At 42.1% G+C, this 18,009-nt stretch overlaps 1 protein-coding gene across 1 annotated transcript in view; it reads left to right on the top strand.

Annotated features, from left to right (window-relative positions):
* The first annotated feature begins 418 nt into the window (after positions 1 to 418).
* Positions 419 to 18,009, top strand: part of TMA16 (translation machinery associated 16 homolog) — a 75,681-nt gene continuing 58,090 nt past the window's right edge. The window contains exons 1-2 of the mRNA XM_059721294.1: positions 419 to 523; positions 11,525 to 11,637. Coding sequence (XP_059577277.1) covers positions 419 to 523; positions 11,525 to 11,637 — 218 coding nt within the window. The remainder of the gene's footprint in view (positions 524 to 11,524; positions 11,638 to 18,009) is intronic.

Raw genomic sequence — 18,009 nt, 5'->3', positions numbered from 1 at the left:
TCTTTGTATAAACTGTTGTCCTAGAGAGCATAGACACTGAAAACAGCACAACAGGCAGATTATAGTTATAACAATTTTAATTAAGCTTAATATAAAAGGTCTAAGCCATCCTGTAAGGGAAGGTAACCAATTTGTGAGCCAGCTAAGAGATGTATCTTTGGGGATTTTTGCTATATCTTCGGCTTTTTGGATATGGACAGCTGCATCATTGAGGTGGGTTTGTATTATTGTAAAAGAACTGTTAACCCAAACGCAACATTCTGGTCCGATAACTGTGCAAGCTCCCCCTTGAGCAGCGAGGAGAAAATCAAGGGCTATACGGTTTTGAATTATCATTTGTCTGAGTTTTTTTTGGGTGTCAGCCAAGGCAGCAACGGCCTTTGAGAGTTTCTTGTGACCTTTATTGAATTCATGAGCCATGATTTTTATTACAGCTTGTAGGCGAAGTGTAAATCTTTTAAGACAAGCAGTGTCTATTCCTGGGAGTATACCTGTTAAAGAACACCCGACTAACACTCCTTTGGTAAGCGGAGTTTTTTGATATTTATTTATTATATCACGGCTTTCTTGTAAATCTCTCGTTTCGCCACCTGCCCCGTGGAAGGTGCGTGGCAAAGGACGTAGAGGGTTTTAGCATCGCCGGATAGCAGATATCTTTTTCTTTGGCAGGGATTTTATGGTAGGCGTGGGAGCCACAGACCCAGTATTGTCTTTTTAAAGTAGCGAGGTTTGAATACTTAGGAGGTATTCGGCCCCCGTTTTTTAACCCTAGCACCCCGCGTTTATTCTTTGATTTAAAGGAAGGATTTGCAGTTCCATTGAAGAAGCATTGTCCCCGGGAGGTATCAGTGTATAAACAATATCACAAGGTATTATTTAAAGAGGAGATGGGGGTGCAGATAGGATTAGAGCCCTTGGTTAAATTTTTGTTGCTGTAGAAATCATTGTAAGAGCTGCAATAGGTAGGAGTTGTTGTGTTATTATTACGCCAGTCTCCTCTACTAGAACTAGTAAAATAGTGGTGACATATGCTTGTGTCTACATTAATGTAGTCTGATACTGAGCAGTTTATATAGAAACACCAATCTCTAACAACAGGCTTTATTAAAAGGAACTCCTGTTGACTTTGGTCCCAAGCTTGGTTATTAGAGGGGTTTAAAAGTGACTCGATGGGGCCCAAGGGGATGGGAGTCATAGGAATGCCTCCTTGAGTGTGGAGAGGAAAATGACTGCACACCCAACAATCACTTTGGTTTTCTGCTTTAGCGGCTCTCTCAACGTATTGGAGGTATATATTATTATCAGAGATGTGGGCAACATTAGGTTTAAGAGTAGTCTTAGCCTGAGGAGACTCTGCAAATTGTCTGAAAACTGGGTGGCTAGGCTTTACACAATATTCTGTTTTATAAGTAAATACCCGAACTTTTGTTGAACTATAGCAATGTGAGGGAGGATACCAACGGGCAATGTTGACCTTCCCATCTATATCAGAGAGTTCGATTGAATCGCTTATCCAGACAGGAAAACCTCGGGCACCAGGATTAGCACATCTGCAGCAACTGGCAGCTATAGCCGACCCCTGTGAGAGACTTATTTCTCCAGCAAAGAGAAAGATTAGAAATAACATAGTTATAAAAACCATATTATAACTAAAATCAGCACAAACAGTATGCACAACCCTGCAGCTCCAATAACTGATCTTCTGGGACATGTTACAGTCTCAAAGTGCTCGGTTTTAACTGATCCAAAAGTGTCTAGAGGATGCAGTACTTGGAGTTTGGTGTTTTCTGGGCTGGGCAGGACCCCAAAAGGGTGACAGTTTATTAGTGGACCTTGGTTAGTTTGAGTTTTATATTATCTAACGGGCTGCAGGTCCAGGAGGTGTTTGTTTTTATTTTTTTGTCTGTTTCTGGCTCACCCTTGTCGCGGTCAGGTGGGCGTGCGGTGCTCCCACGAAGTCCGCAGTCGTCTTTTTTTGGCTTCCCCTTTTCCAGGTCAGGGAAGCTCGCGTTGGAGCCGATCCTGAGCTCGGGTGAAACTTCCGTCTTTTTTGTATGAGTATAATGAATCCAGTTGTCCTTCTCTGCTATTTTTATGGCGGTGTGGGAGGTGAGGAGGACTTGATACGGTCCTTGCCACCTAGGTTTAAGGGGAGACCGTTTCCAAGTTTTTATATACACCCAGTCTCCAGGCTGGATGCGATGTGCTGGGACATCGGCAGGGAGGGGTTGGCTTAAAGCAGCATACCTATGGAGAGATTTTAACTGAGACTGTAGAGATAAAATATAGGAGGTGAGTCTTTTATCGCTTAAAAGAGAAGAAGTGTGAGCCGGTAATAAGGGGAAATGTTGGGGAACAGGGTGTCTAAACAGCAGCTCGTAAGGGCTGAGCTTTAGTTTTCTCCTGGGGGTAGTTCTGATGGACATAAGGGCCAGTGGGAGAATCTTAGTCCATTTTAACCCGCTCTCAGCACATAGCTTTTTAATTTTTTGTTTCAGGGTCTGATTTATTTTCTCTATTTGTCCTGAGCTTTCTGGGTGTCAAGGGGTATGGAATTTCCATTCTATTCCTAGGCAGCTGGCCAGTGTTTTATTTATGTCAGCAGTAAAATGTGATCCTTGATCGCTTTTAATGATATGTAGAGGACCAAACCTGGGTATAATTTTATTAAGGAGCATTTTTATTACTTGTTGTGCTGTAGCTCTTCTGGTGGGGAAAGCTTTTATCCACCCCATGAGTTGGTCAACTATTATTAGGAGGTTTTTGTATCCATTGTCTTTAGGCATATCAGGAAAATCTATTTGTAGTCTTTTAAAGGGAGTATAAGCCCAGGGGCGGGCCCCAGGGGGTCCTGATTTTTTTTTCTTGATATTAAACCTTTTGCATATACTGCAGTGTTCTAAAAGCCTTTTTGCTTCCTGGTAGACTCCAGGTGTGTAGAACAGCCTGTTAGTGATAGTGGCAAGTTTTTTATAACCTAAATGCTCGCTTTGATGGAGTTGTTGCAGATAGGGTCTAAGAGCTGCTTTAGGTAACACTATCCTTTTATCTGGCAATCGCCATATTCCGTCTTTTTTATAGGTGGCTCCTGTCGCTTTTCATCTCTGTTGTTCTAAAGGTGGTGCAGACTCATATATTTTTGGCTCTAGCAATATTTCCAAATATGCCTTTGACTGGGGAATTTGAGCTTGGAAGGCTAGGGCGGATAGTGGTTGTAAGGCTGCTGTTTGAGCTGCAGCATCGGCCAGGGCATTGCCTTTTGAGACTTGATCTCCCTTTTTGGTATGAGTTGGGCAATGCATTACCGCTAATGTTTTTGGCAACATTATAGCTTGTAGGAGATCATTAACTTGTTTAGCATTTGATATTTTAGTTTCAGAAGCTGTCATAAATCCTCTCTGTTTCCACAATTGTCCAGTGGCATGACAGATTCCAAAGGCATATTTAGAATCAGTCTAAATATTTACAGAGTGGCCCGATGTTAATTGACAAGCTCGTGTAAGGGCAGTAAGTTCAGCCGCCTGCGAGCTCAACTGCCCAGGCAGTGGTTCAGCTTCAAGTACTTTAAATGGAGTTACTACTGCATAACCCGTTTTTTTAACTCCATTTATTAATTTTGAAGAGCCATCTATAAAAAAAATCAAGTCAGGGTTGTCTAAGGGTAGGTCACTAAGATCTACCCTGGGTTTGTCTGAAAATGCTGCAACTTGAAGGCAATCGTGAGAGTCTGGTTCCCCGTCGCTGGGTAGAGGTAATAGAGTAGCTGGATTTAGGGTATTACATCTCTCTATGACCAGGTTTGTAGCCATTAAAAGTGTGGTTTTATATTTGTTCATTCTCTGATGAGAAAAATGTTGAGTATTTTTCTGGAGTAGAAGTAGGGCAACTGCATGTGGAGCCTTGAGGATAAGGGGATATCCGAGGATTAATTCCTGGGCTTTCTCGACTATAATTGCAGCTGCTGCCACTGTACGAAGGCAGCCTACTCCCCCCTTTGCCACTGGATCTAATTGTGCAGAGAAGTAAGCTACCGGGCGTTGGGTGTTTCCTAAGGGTTGAGTAAGTACCCCAGAGGCTACTCCTAGTCGCTCATGGACAAAGAGGGTGAAAGGTTTTCGATAATCTGGTAGCCCTAGGGCAGGGGCAGAAGTTAAAGCAGATTTTATATTATTGAAACTACGGGCAGCTTCATGATCCCAAAAGACTGGCTCTTCTGCCTCTTTTGTAGTAAGCTGTACAAGTGGTTTGGTTAACTCTCCGAAGGCTGGAATCCAGGAGCGACAGAACCCCACCATTCCCAGCAGACCCCGAACTTGACGCTTTGTTATAGGCTTGGGAATATTTAGGATAGCTTGGATTCTGTCATCACTCAGGCGTCTTTGGCCAGGCTTCAAAATGTGGCCCAAGTATTTAACAGTGGATTTATAAAACTGAAGCTTATTTGGTGATACCTTGTGGCCTTTGGCGGCTAGTGCAGTGAGTAAAATGATGGTGTCTTGAATACATGCTTCTGATGAGGCAGAGCATAAGAGTAAAACATCCACGTATATTAGAAGGGATGAAGAGTTAGGAAAAGTAACATCTTGCAAATCTTTATGAAGAATTTGAGAAAAAATGCTGGGAGATTCTACATATCCTTGGGGTAACCTTGTCCAGGTCAGTTGAGAAGAACCCCAGGTGAAGGCAAAAAGATATTGGGATTCAGGGTGGATGGGGATGCTGAAGAAAGCAGAACAGAGGTCTATTACGGTATAAAAAGCAGTGTCAGGGGGTATTGCATTTAAAATAGTATTGGGGTTAGGAACAACCGGGTGTCGAGGAATGACATACTTATTAATTTGTCTGAGATCTTGAACCAGACGATACACAGGTTTCCCGTCTGGACCAGGCTTGGGTTTCTTTACTGGAAGTATAGGTGTGTTATAGGGGGACTGACAGGGAATTAAAATTCCTTGTTTAGAAAAATCTTCAATTAAAGGCTTGAGTCTCTCAATAGCTTCTGCTTTCAAAGGATACTGGGGTACTTTAGGTGGCTCAAGATTGGTACGAATTAGAATTTTGACAGGATCTGCAGATTTTAGGAGTCCCACCGAGCTGGAGGTGAGGCCCCAAAGCTCTGGGGCTACCCTTTCTTTTAGAACAAGGGGAAGAGACTGCAAGCTCGAGTCTTCTGTAACTGCAAGCACTGTGGCTATCATTGGGATCAGGGAGGACGGAAACGTTAGAATAATTCCGTCAGGTGAGCACTGTATGGTGGCTTGTAGTTTGTAAAGAAGATCCCGTCCAAGAAGGTTAACAGGGCCAGTTGCTAGAAGAAAAGAGTGTTTTGCTGAGAGGGGGCCAATTTTTATATTTGTGGGTTGTGAAAATGAGCAACGGAAGGGTTTTTTCTCAATTTTCGTAACAGTGACTTGTTTTTTACTTGGTGAAAGATGTCCTTTGGAAATACTGGAAAATGTTGTCCCTGTGTCTAGCAGGCACTCGTAGACGTGTTTTCTTATCTTTAAGGGTATTAGGGGATCTTGAGCATTGCAGTTTAGGGTGACTTTTTTAGGTTGGACAGAGGATAGTTGTAGAAAGTGGCATGTAGAATCTCTCTCATCACGTCAGTCGTCACATTGGTTTTGAGCAAGATCTGGGGTAACAGTAGTGAACTGAGGGTTCTTGAATTTTTGATTTTCAGGGTTATCACTTGGGGATCTTTTTGGTCTTAACTTGCACTCTCTTTTCCAGTGTCCTTCCTGTTTATAGTAATGACATATGTTGGGCCCATATGGTTGGTAGGTACGGCCCGGTTGTCTAGGCACAAAGGGCCTCGGGACACGGGGCAGATTGGTTTTATAGGCATTTGTGGGGTGTATTACTGCTGCCAACATGCGAATGTTGGACTGATCTTTTTTTTGTTTTTTTGTTTTTTTCTTCCATTAAAAGTTTTAGTAGCAATGGCTAAGATTTTTGTCATGGATTTGTTCTCAACACCCTCAGTGTTATGTTGAAGCTTTTTTTTAATATCTTCGCTAGCCTGACTTATGAACACAAGTCTTAACACAGGCAAAGTGGCAGGTGTCTCGGGGTCCATGTTTCCATATTGACGTATAGCTTTACAGAGTCTTTTAAAATAGTCTGAAGGGTGTTCTTCAGGACCCTGAACAGTAGCTGTCACTTTGGACTAGTTTGTAGTTTTGTCTCCTGCTTTTTTTAATCCTTTTAAAATGCTGTCTTTCAGCATTCGTATTGAATTTTGTCCCCTTTCCTGATTGTAATTCCAATTCGGATTTTGCCTGGGCACGCCATTAGGCATGGGGTGGTTTTCATGGGGCTGATCGGCTAGAAATTGGTCAGCATGGCGTAGTACTTGAGTCTTCTCGTCCATAGTTAAGAGGCTTTCGAGAAGCTGCGTGACATCTGACCAGGAGGGGTTATGAGTCATGAAAATGGTTTTGAAGCGTCTTAGAACTATTTCGGGATCATCTCTGAGCCTGGGGGTGTTTTTTTGCCAGTTTAAGAGGTCTGTGGTGGAGAACGGAGCATGTGTCCAGTGACTGATAACTTCTCCACCCTCGCCAGGCACAGGGTATTCTCTTAAAGGTAACTGAAGTTCAGGCTTAGACAATTTTTGACGAGTGTGATTTGAAATCGGAGTAGAACTGGAATCTGGAGAGGGATCTCTGGACCCATCTCCAGATCCGGGACTCGGGGATTCTGAGAGAGACAATTGAGGTGATGCCTCCCGAAGACTTCCCAGTCCCTCGGCCGGCCCAGGGGCAATGTTTTGGGGTTTAAACATTTGGGGTGGTATTAATGGTAGATTAGGGGGCCTAGGCATGGGTCTGTAATCATCTTCTGAATATGACGGTGGTGCAGCAGGTTTTGGATATAGAAGGGGAGCTAACAGATTTGGAAAAGGTGCAGGGGTTTGGGAAGCTAAAGGTTTTAATTGTTTGTTAGCAACGTTGTCCCATAAATACCAATAACTAATTTGACTAGGGCGGAGGTCCTCCAAGATCTTTCGTAAGGCAGCCAGACGATTTAGGTCAAATGATCCATTTTTTGGCCATTGTCTTTCCAAATCTAACTGGGACGTATAAGACGTCCAATTAATTAAACAGAGTTCTGCCATACGAGACTTGGACAGTTCCGCCCGTCCCTCCAAATGTTTCCAATTCTTAATCATAAAATCAAGGGGTGAATCAGGAATAACTTTTCCTAGACCGGAACCCATGATTATATCCAAGCACAAGCAGTCTTATTTCCCTAAGTTTTACCTGCCTAGAAGCTGTTTTGTCCACGTACAACAACCGGTGTTCTCGGACCCCACTGGCTTTCTCCGTGAGGAGGGGCGTCTTGAGTCCGAGACCCTAGTCATTGGCCATTATAACAGCATTTCTACCTTATATCTGTGTCTTTTGCCTTTCGGCGAGGCTGCTGGCTCTATCAGCGTTTAGATCAGCAGACAGATACCCTCAAAGACTGCTTTCAGAGACCTCTAGAGGTAAAACCAGAAAAGCAGAAACCAGATAGAAACCAAAAACATACCTGACCTGAGGTACTCGCCGGTACCGTTCCTTTACCCGACTTGAGGATCCCGCCTTATTGGTCCTGAGGGGACCGTCCACCTCCCGAGACTGACCCAAATAGGTGAACTCACCTGGTGCGCGCTGGGGTGTCGGGGGATGGAGGTCTCCAAAGGCGTCAAGCTAGACGGGTCCCATCTGGGGTGCCAAATTGTGGTGGGAGAAACCTCCCTAAGGTCCGTTGTCTAGCTGTAATTTGATTGACAGACAACGCGGGTAAAGAAAGACAGCTGTTTATTTGCTCGAGCAAAGACCATAAAGCCAGCAAAAGGCAAAATGGCCCCCCCTCAAGGGTGAGGCGATCTTTTATATTTCTTACAACAAAGCAAGACTATATGGTTAACAAAAAGCAATACTTGGGGCGGTGTTCTATAAATCTTTGTAACAGCATATTTCTATTAAGCTGAACTAGCACTTTTTAAAAGCTAAAAGTTAAGTAACAGTAACATTATGTTAGCAAAACCTTACACAGTAGAAGATACTTCTCAAGGACACAACCAGTAAGCTCAAACAATGGTTTCTCTGTCTTATCTTACTTCTAGCTGTAGCTGATTTTTTTTTTTAGCACACATACACAGATTCACTTTTTAACTCAGAAAATGCTTGTTGCAGTTAAAATGATTACTTGACACAAGCAAAGGCCTATCATTCTGCCTTGTGGTCAGCTGCATTACTAGGCCACAGGTCATGCCTTGTATTCAGCTATAAAGCTAATACTTCTTAAAAATCCAAATTATTATAAACCTAACAGTATGCTTTCAGAAAACTATTCTATTTCAGGGCAATGACAAACCTGCGGACTACAGTATTATCCTTCCACCAAACCTTTATTACTTTTAATTTATTACAAATGGTAAATAAGCATAATTAAATCCACCATTCCTCACTATAATCACTACATACTGAAACATAAAATGATCTATATCAATATTTTGTATAATTTTAAATCTACAAATTATAATACATACTATGGATGTATATAGCTGGTGTTATAAATTAGCATAGCTCCTTTGATTTCAAGGGGGCTATAATGAGCTACTCTGTGTTCCCAGGCCTATCCCTGCTCTGCTCTCTGCCCTGTCTGCTGCCCATTCCTGGATCTGCTGCGTGCCACACATAGAGGCTGCCCGTGCCATTTGTGGCACACATGGTGCAGGTTACCCACCCCTGGGGTCTAGGTAACTTACAAAAGTTGACAGGTGACATTTGGGAGAAGGGATTTAAATACTAATGTTTAGCGCAGGCGCGGGCAATTATTTTGGGCTTTTATTTTGGTAAATATATCAATTAAAATGCAGTCTGTTCCCACACGTGCTAATTATCGCACATGGGAGCAGAGGTCCATCACGTGTAAAAGTGCCCCTGGCGAGCAGGAGCTGTGAGTTGCATCCCGGGCTCTCCAGCCCCGCGCGCCGGGCTGATTTAGCGCCGGAGGCTCCTGCCTTGAGCCCTACCCCAGCTCCCCCCAACCCCCAGCCCGGGGTCGCAGCACCACAGGCACCCCGGCTCTGCAGCTCCTCCCCGCTGGAGACTTCCCCCACCCCGCCGCGTGTGCGCAGGCGCGGCAGGCACAGACCGGAACCGAACGCTGGGGCCAGTGGAGCGGGGCCGGACGGGTTGGAGGAAGGGACTGACACCACTTCCGGTGCTGCGGAGCTGGCGCACGTGCTGTCTTTGCCCGGTCTTATTTACCCCGTTGGTGGGCTCGCCATGGTGGGTCCGCGGAGCGGTGGGGGCAGTATAGACCTTCTGGTTCCGGCTGTAGCGGGGCGCGAGAGGAGCCCCGGGGTGCGGGGTAGGCTACAGGGGGGTCTACCCCGGGGCTGCCTGAGGGGACACACGGGGGAGCCCCTGTGTTGGTGTCGCTCTTTCGCGCACCTCACGTCACCGCCGCGTGGGGTTGGAGCTGTGACGCGCGGGGGCCAATGCTGAGGGTCCGGGCAGATTTGCCACCTGCAGAGCCCTGGGTCCAGGACTCCTCAAGGGCCTGGAGATTTGTGGGTAAGAAAGCAGTATCACCATTCCCTACCACCAAGTTTCCAGAGCTGTAGGGAGCCCCACAGCCTGCATGATATGGTGTCATGGGCCAGAGGTTGAGCATCCCTGATATACAGCACAAATTACTGTACAGTACTCTTGAAATATTTTCTGGCTAGCATATTTAATAATAATATTTAAAAGATGTATGCAACAAAATACTTCTATAACAGCAGAAATTAAAGAAGCAATATTAACATTAGGTGGGTTCCTTTTCCTGCGTTCTTGCTTGTGAATGTTCACAAAGCTTTTCTCTTTATTTTTGTTTTGTTATTTTTTGCTCTTAAATGCCCCATCATCTCAAAAGACAACATGAAGATTTTTGCACAACTCCACATAAAACCAGTTAAAAGCTCAGTAGTCTATTTATGTTGGCAAGGCTCTCTTTCCTATTGTTTGCCAAATCAACGTGATAAAAAATAAGTCTGTTAAAATATAAATAAAGGAAAATAGAAGTGAACCTGTCAAACTAGATTATAGACTTATATCATCTTTAAAATATTTACTCCAAGATGAGGGTTTTTCGCCCCAGTCAGCAGGTGTGGGGTGGACTTGCCTTGGATCTGAGTATCAGCCTGGGGTAGGTGCCAGCTTAGCACCAATTTTGGTCCCAGGCCCTAGGGCTGAAGTTACAGCTGAAATTACACCTGTCCTGGGCTGGAATAGCTTGTTTGGCAAGAGGGGGCATGTGGTTGAGGGGAAAACTGGTGTGGGGGAGGGGGTGATCTGCACCTTGCCCCGTATGCTTATGTGCTTTCCCTCTACCCCTTCCCCCCCTTACATTCTGCTCTAGCTCTGGTTCCTGCTAATGCTGCTTCTCCCTGGCCAGGCTGCAGCAGAAGGTGATGGGACAGGGAGCAGGCACAAGCATTGGGGCAGGGGGTGGAGAAGCAAGCTGCAGGATGGAGCAGGGATTGGAGGAGGCAGAGATCAGCCTGGGTTGGGGCTGAGCTGGGGTCATGCTCTGGAAGAGCAGAGCTGCAACAGAAGGTAAGGGGGTAGGAGTTGGGGCATGCATGCGGTGTAAGGAGTGGGGAGGTATGGGAATAAGGAGGAGGGTAGGTGGCAGGCACGGAGGGGTAAGTGGTAGGAAGGGGCAGGGGAGCAGTAGTTGTGGGGGGACAAATTTAAGACTACCTTCCACTAATAGATCCAATGCATGGAAATTGATAACAAATTTATTAAATTTGGGGGGAAGAGGTCTTAAATTCAAAGTTGTCTTGGATTCAGATAAATACAATATTTATAAGAGATCAAACAAGGAAATGACAAAGGAGCTTCTGTGCAAAAAAATAAGCAGCAAAAATATTTAGTTGGCAACGTTAATAATTTTCATAGCTATCTGTGGCAGAATTGCAAGGGTTTTTTCTGTTGATTAAGCTGATTTTCCTACACTATTAATTTTCCAATAATAATGGTGTATACGAACAGATAAGGGTGTATTTGTATACCCTTATGAAAGCTATGAGAATTGCATAATTTGGGTTAATTTTACCATTGTGGATCCCTGTGAGAAGAGAATTATGTTTTCGTTATAAAATGTAGCCTATAACAATGACCTTTTTTTTCCCTTCATAGTTGGTTTATGATAATGGTTGCATGTTTTTCTTCAGCGTGCAGAATTAATCTGCTCTGTTTTGTGTGCCATGTTTGAATCTGAGCTCATGAATCTGCTTTTATGTTCATGTCACTCTTTGTATTACTGAGAATAATATAACTTTATATGAGCCCAATGAATCTGTTTTTATGAATTATGGACCCTTGAAAGTATTAATGCAGGACCTGTCTTTAGTGAATCTCTTTGATAACATGCTACTGGTTTCCCTTAAGCTGTTTCTTCTGGTTTATGTAGGGCTTTGTGAACAAAAATAGCAGTGTTTCACTTTATTCCTTGTGCTGTTTCATTGTTTCAGCCAAAAGCACCAAAGGGCAAAGGTGGAGGGCAAGAGAAAAAAGTCATCCATCCTTATAGCAGAAAGGCTGCTCAGCTTACAAGGAAGGCCCACAAACAGGAGAAAAAAGAAAAGTGAGTTGATTTCTAATTCTCTTTTACAACACAAGTCAAAGGGAGAGTAATTACTTGCCAGGATTAAAAAAAAATATTCTGAATCTGAATTTCAGGATAATACAGAACACTAGATTTAGAAATTTTTTGGTAACTTTACATAATATGCTTTCAAAAAAAAGGCTATTTACACTGAATACCCTAATTAAAAAAAAACCTTTTACAAAATAACCTGTCTTGGATTGCTTATTATGGGAATAATTTAAAATTAAACTAGCCTGGAAGTTTAATGAATCAATTTACAACATAAAACCTACTGTAAAACATCCAGTTCTGGGAGATCATTTTTGGTATTTTACTGGTAACATCAGTCTTTTTGCCACCATGCATTTTAAAAAAGTTCTAAATGACACACAGCTACCAATTTTACCTGGTTAGGATCTATTGCAGGATGTTGTTAACAGTGGGTTTGGTTTGTGTCCAGTTTGTTTTGCATAAGTGTTCAGATAACAAAAGACAGCAAGAAAGCTGACATTTGTTGGTCTTACCAAAGAAGAGAAGATGGGGGGCCTGGAAACATTTATGTCAGGGTAATTTGGTATTAGTTGTGAACACTGGTAGAAACTATACCAGGATCTGGAATGGAGAGAGGAGCTGCTCCTCTCAACAGATGCCTTAGCTTCTGCCCGAGCACATAGAATATTATAGGATAGCTATGAACACATGATACTTACCCCCATACAGTTTTTTTCCATGGGTTATTCACATGAATTCAGCATAGTTACTTTGATATAAAGCCTATTCATCTTGTGTCTCCCTTTTTTTAAGACTGTGGTACAGGCTGTTTACATTGGTGTAAACATGTTAATTCCCTGTTTAATTATGTGAGACAACTGTAACGAGGAATGAAAATAAACTGTCCTGGAATGGGGCACTAAATAAGGAAAATAACTGGAGTAGGAATGTCTAGAATAAAATGGCATGCTGCACTTAGTATAACTTGGCTATACCTCTTGGGTATAACTTCAGTATAACCCTTCTGTTGTGCAAATTTCATTTATGAAGTTATCTGACTTAAGTTTTAGTGCAGCCATACTGCCCGCAAAGCTAGGGTTATATGGGAGAATTAAAGGCATTGATGGAGTCTTGAGTATAAATTTCCTCACTTCCAGTGTGTTTTATTTTAAATTCACAATCCCCTGAGCCCTCCAGCATCCCACAGTGCTCTGCTGTCCATCCTCTTTCTGCCTCCACTTGCATGGGAGGAGTGGAGCACTCTGTCAGTCAGCTCTCTCCTGTCCACTGTGTCTGCAGTGTGCTATAGTAGGGAGAGCACACTGCAGAGCCACACTGACAGTCCGTAGATAGTTTTCTGTGGCTCTGAATAGGTGTTTTATTAAAATACCCATTTAATAGAATATCGCTTTGTTAAAAATAACTTCTTGAGGCTTATGTAATCGAGCCTCTTGAAATTGTGCTGCTGCTTTCTACTTAAGATTGTGCTGCCTTCTATCTAAGGTTTTGTTTTTTTGGCGGATGCTTTGTTTCTTTCTTGTGGCAATCGGCTCTCTTCAGCCTAGTACTTTTTGTTGTCTTTCCTCTGACAGTGAATGCCTTAACCCTGCACACAATGTACACAAAGAATAGATGTAAAATGAGAAGTGGCTGGGAACCCTGGGGACTGAAGCACATAGTTTTTATAGGCAAAACATATATTTCAAAGTAGTGGAGTACTTTGATAGATATCTTCGTATTTACGGTTTGCATAAAAACGCCTAAAACTATGACTTTAGGCATGAAGAAAGGCTGGAAGGGACCTCCATGAAAAGATGGTACGGGGTGTGTAGTGCAGTGATTCCCAACCTTTTTAGATGAAAGGTATCTCTTGGTAGACTCAGGGCATCCTTTGAAAAATGATAGGTTGGTTTTTACTTGTTTGACTACAGGGCGATTCTCTTGTTGCAAAGAACTCATAGACCAGAGCAAAACAAAATGTTTTTAACACTATGAATTCCAGTTTAAAATTTCTGGATTTATCTTGTGAATTTTGTTTGCAAATCCGACAGTGCTAACATTGCTTGGCACCATGTGGCACTCTGGTTGAGAATCCTTGGCCATCATCCTCATCAGCAATCCCTTGCAGTTAAGGATGATTGTCTTCCATGATTGAGTTATCTGTGGGTCCAAAGATGGCTGACAAGGTCAATCCGGGTAACCTTGGTATAGAGGCACTGAAATCATACTGGGCTGTAATGCCTTGCAGCCATTAGCCTGCTTTGCAAAACATAAGTCAGTATGCAGCAGAGAAAGTGATGAACAAGAGAAGTAAAAATGTTGTAGAATAACAGAGTAAACTGGAAGTAATACTCTAGATCAGTGATTCTCAACGTTTTTAGATTTGAGGCACTCCTTGTTTGAGTTGACGCCCCACACGGAAAATGTTATCTCTTACAGTTCACTCATCTTAAACTACAGAATAATAATAGCTCAGTTTTTCTGTTGCAAAGAACTCATGTCACAACAGGACAGAATGTTTTTAACGCTATGTTTTAAATCTCAGGTTTTATTTTGTGAATCATGTTTGCACACCCAATAGTGCTAATGTTGCTTAGTACCCCAAAACACTATTGAAAGGATTCCAGAGCATGCCAGAGTAGCATTATACCCTGGTTGAGAATCACTGCTTATATGTCTGAGTATGCAGTCCAAACTGAACTGTTTCTTAGGGATCAGTATCTTTATGGCAAGGCTGTCCTAGCCCTTTTAAAGGTGTACATTCAAAGACATTCTAGGCAAATTGTCTGTAGAGATACCCATATTCTAGTATGAGAGCACCTTCTTTTGGTTTAATTATATCACTTGGGACTGGTTTTAATGGAAACTAAAAAACCCTCACTGATATGGGAGTAGGTGCCTCACTGAATACAAGTTACTTTATATACGTGATAAAACATTTCTTTGTAGACAGTCTTAAGGCTCCTGTAAACAGTGTATTTTTTTGTTGAATCCCATTTAAGAAAAAATTCTCACACACATCAAGAGTTCAGGGAATGTTCCTAGCTTTTGCAAGCCAGTCATCTATCTGCTTGACACCTTTAGTAATGCAGTAATAAGATCATTCTCTGAAGTCATGACCAGGATTACCCTCCACAGCTAACAGAGGAAGATAGGAGATAACTGACACTAACCAAATAACAGGACTTGCCAGGGCTTGTTGCTAAGGCAAACTTTGGTAAGCAGTACTACGTAGATGACATAATCATAGTTCATAAAATTCCCTGTCTGAATGGATCAGTTAATGTTGATCCCTTACAATGTGGGTGTGTATTCTCTTGGACAAGAAGCATACTTTGAACCTAAGTATTATAATATAACTTGGATGCCTCGGAATTCTTTACCCATATCTGTAATGATTATGACCCTTCTGTTGCAGCAAATCTTCTAGGATGGGACAGGAAATGAGATTCATGCTGGGAACCTAGGGCCATTTAAGGAATGCAGAATTATCTGATATAACCTACTCAATATTTAACGTGATACCAGCATCCAAGATGCTCCAATAGCAACTGTCACAAAGAAGTTGTGTGCACCTTAGAACTCTTAAGACCTGTATTTTATCAGCCCTCTGGTCAAAAATTTGAATCATGGTTGGTCTTTGAGTGAGAGGATCATAGCTGTCCATTTCTGACAAAAGCAGGACTCTGTGACTTCAATCTTACCTTTGTTTACTTTAGTTTTGTTTGTAAATAGTTCATTTTCCATCAGCTGTAACTACCATACTTAATTTTAGGTTACTGGACATAAGAAACAACTACACTCTTAGCAAAATATAACATTTTGTATACAAAGGCATCAGTGCTGCCCTGGAACAGAACCAGGTTATTGCTTGCAATTTGTACTTACTTTGTGAGTTTGCTGCATAGGCACTCACATTTTTCAGTGCTTGTACCTTAATCAGTTAGGTTTACAGCTGTATGTATACTTGCTGCCATTTCATTATTTATTCTTCTCCGCTGTGCCTATATGCACATTTATAGCTCCCGGGTAGTAATTGCCTGAAACAATATTCCTTAAAATACACTATGGTGTGTTGAAAGTGTACAACTATGATTTGTCTGGATTCATGGTGGCTCTTACAGAATTTGCAGCTTCTTTATTAACAAATAATATATGAATGAAAAGCCTATCTCAGGAGGAACTTGATTTTTTTTCTTTCCTTGCAGTATCTAGCATATATCCTTGTGTCAGTTTGTAGTGGAGATGGGGAAAAATGTAATGATTTTGTCCTCCAGTACAGTGCAAGATTATTTGTTTACTGTGCTCTTACCAGGTTTAGATTCATAGGATCATGAGAAGGTAGAGCTGGAAGGGACCTCCAGTGGTCATCTAATCCAGTCCCGTGCTCAAGGCAAGATCATTCCTGACTAAAACCATTCCAACCAAGTGTCTGTCTAACCTGCTCTTGAAAAAGAAATTCCACGGATAGAGATTCTGTAGGTTTTCTTGGTAGCCTAACACTAACCACTCTTAATAGTTAGAAAATTCTTCCAAGTTTTCAACCAAAGTTTCCCGTTGGTGCAGTTTGAGGCCATTGCTTCTAGTCTTATCCTGTGTGGCTACAGACTAAAGGCCATCTCCCTCTCTATAATCGCCCTTAAGGTATTTGAAGACTGTTATCAAATCCCTCTTCAGTCTTCTCTTCTCCAGACTAAATAATGTTAGCTCTTCCAGACTTCCTTCATAAATCATGCTTTCCAGACCCCTAATACTTTTGTTTGTCTCTGCTGGACTCTTTTCAATCTTGTCTACATCCTTCTTGAAGTGTAGGACTCAAACTGGACGGAGTACTCAAGTGGGGCCTCACCAGTACTGAACAAAGCATAAGAATAGTTTTCCTTGATTTGCAAGTGATACTCTTGTTACTACAGCCCACTATTTAGTTGCCTTTTTTGCAACAAGAGCATACTCTTGGTTCATATTCAGCTTATGGTCTGCTGTAAGCCCCAGGTCCTTCTTTCCAGTACCATAACCTAATCAATCATTTTCCAGTTTGTGTTTGGACCCAGGACAGATCTCTGGGGAACCTCACTTGATACCTCCTCCCAACTAGAGATTGAGCCATTGATGACTACTTATTGAGCATGATGATTCAACAAATTATGTACCCACCTTACGATAATTTCCTCTAGCCTGTATTTCCTTAGCTTGCTAATAAAAATGCTATGAGAGACAAGGTCAAAAGCTTTGCTGAAATCAAGGCATATCATATCTAGTACATACCACATCATCTGCAACTAGATTGCCTTTTGCATTCTTATGATTTTTTAGGCTTTCTTTTCCTTCTGACATGCTTGTAGAATCCCTTTTTATTTCCTTTTATGTCCCTTGCCAGTTTCATCTCAAATAGTGCTTTGGGCTTCCTTTCTCCCCGTATGCCCATGTGATACTCTTATACTCTTCCCCAGTAATATATCCAAACTAGTTTCTTCAAATTAGTTTAAATAATACCTATAAATGTAGATAATGTCACTTTCCTTTCCCTAGAAAAAAATTGTACAGTAGATGAAGCATAAAGAATTTAAAATGCTATGGATTAAAGAATTTAAAATGAAATGGATTAAAGCAGGGGTCAGCAATCCTGATTGCAAGGCAGATTGAATTCAGCCCAGAGCCAGGGGGTTGTAGAGAGGACTTGGTGACATTTTGTGGTGGGGTGGTGGTGACGGCAGGATCTGGGTACCAGCACTTGTCCCCCTCCTATTTGGGTCATTCTGGCCTGCCAGCTGAAAGCGTTGCTGACTGCAGGTACAAAACTGTCTGCATGAGAGTTTAAGAAATGCAAAACTCTAGAACTCTTGGTTCAGAGATGATACCTTTTATTAGGCCAACTAAGAAATAGCAAACAAAATGATCTTTTTCTGCAAACTTTTGGGCACATGCACCCTTCCTCAGGCCTAATAAAAGGTATCATCTCTGAACCAAGAGTTCTAGAGTTTTGCATTTCTTTTTATCTCAGACCAACACAGCTACCAAATACATCACTGAGAGAGTTTAATGAATTTAGGCTGAAGTTTAATTGAATTTTAAACTCTGTCACTAGAAATACTGTAAGTCTTTCTGTGGACAATCTTATTTCAGATCAGTTTAAGCTAAACTGAAATAAAGCACACTACAAATGTCTGCACAGAGATTGTACTAATTTTACTAAAATAGTGTTAAATTTAAAACTATTTTAGTTTCGGCCATAGTCAGGTTTTGCTTAGAGAAGGCCTTAGTCAGGTGACCTGAAGAAGAATGCTTTGCGTTCAGAAACATGTCTAACTTTATCCCAACCATACAGTTGGTTCGGTAAATGATACTACCCAAAAACATCCTTGCCCCTCACATAATTCC

This window comes from Alligator mississippiensis, chromosome 2, assembly GCF_030867095.1.
Source record: "Alligator mississippiensis isolate rAllMis1 chromosome 2, rAllMis1, whole genome shotgun sequence".
NCBI lineage: Eukaryota > Metazoa > Chordata > Crocodylia > Alligatoridae > Alligator > Alligator mississippiensis.
This window is presented reverse-complemented; position numbering and strand designations above follow the sequence as displayed.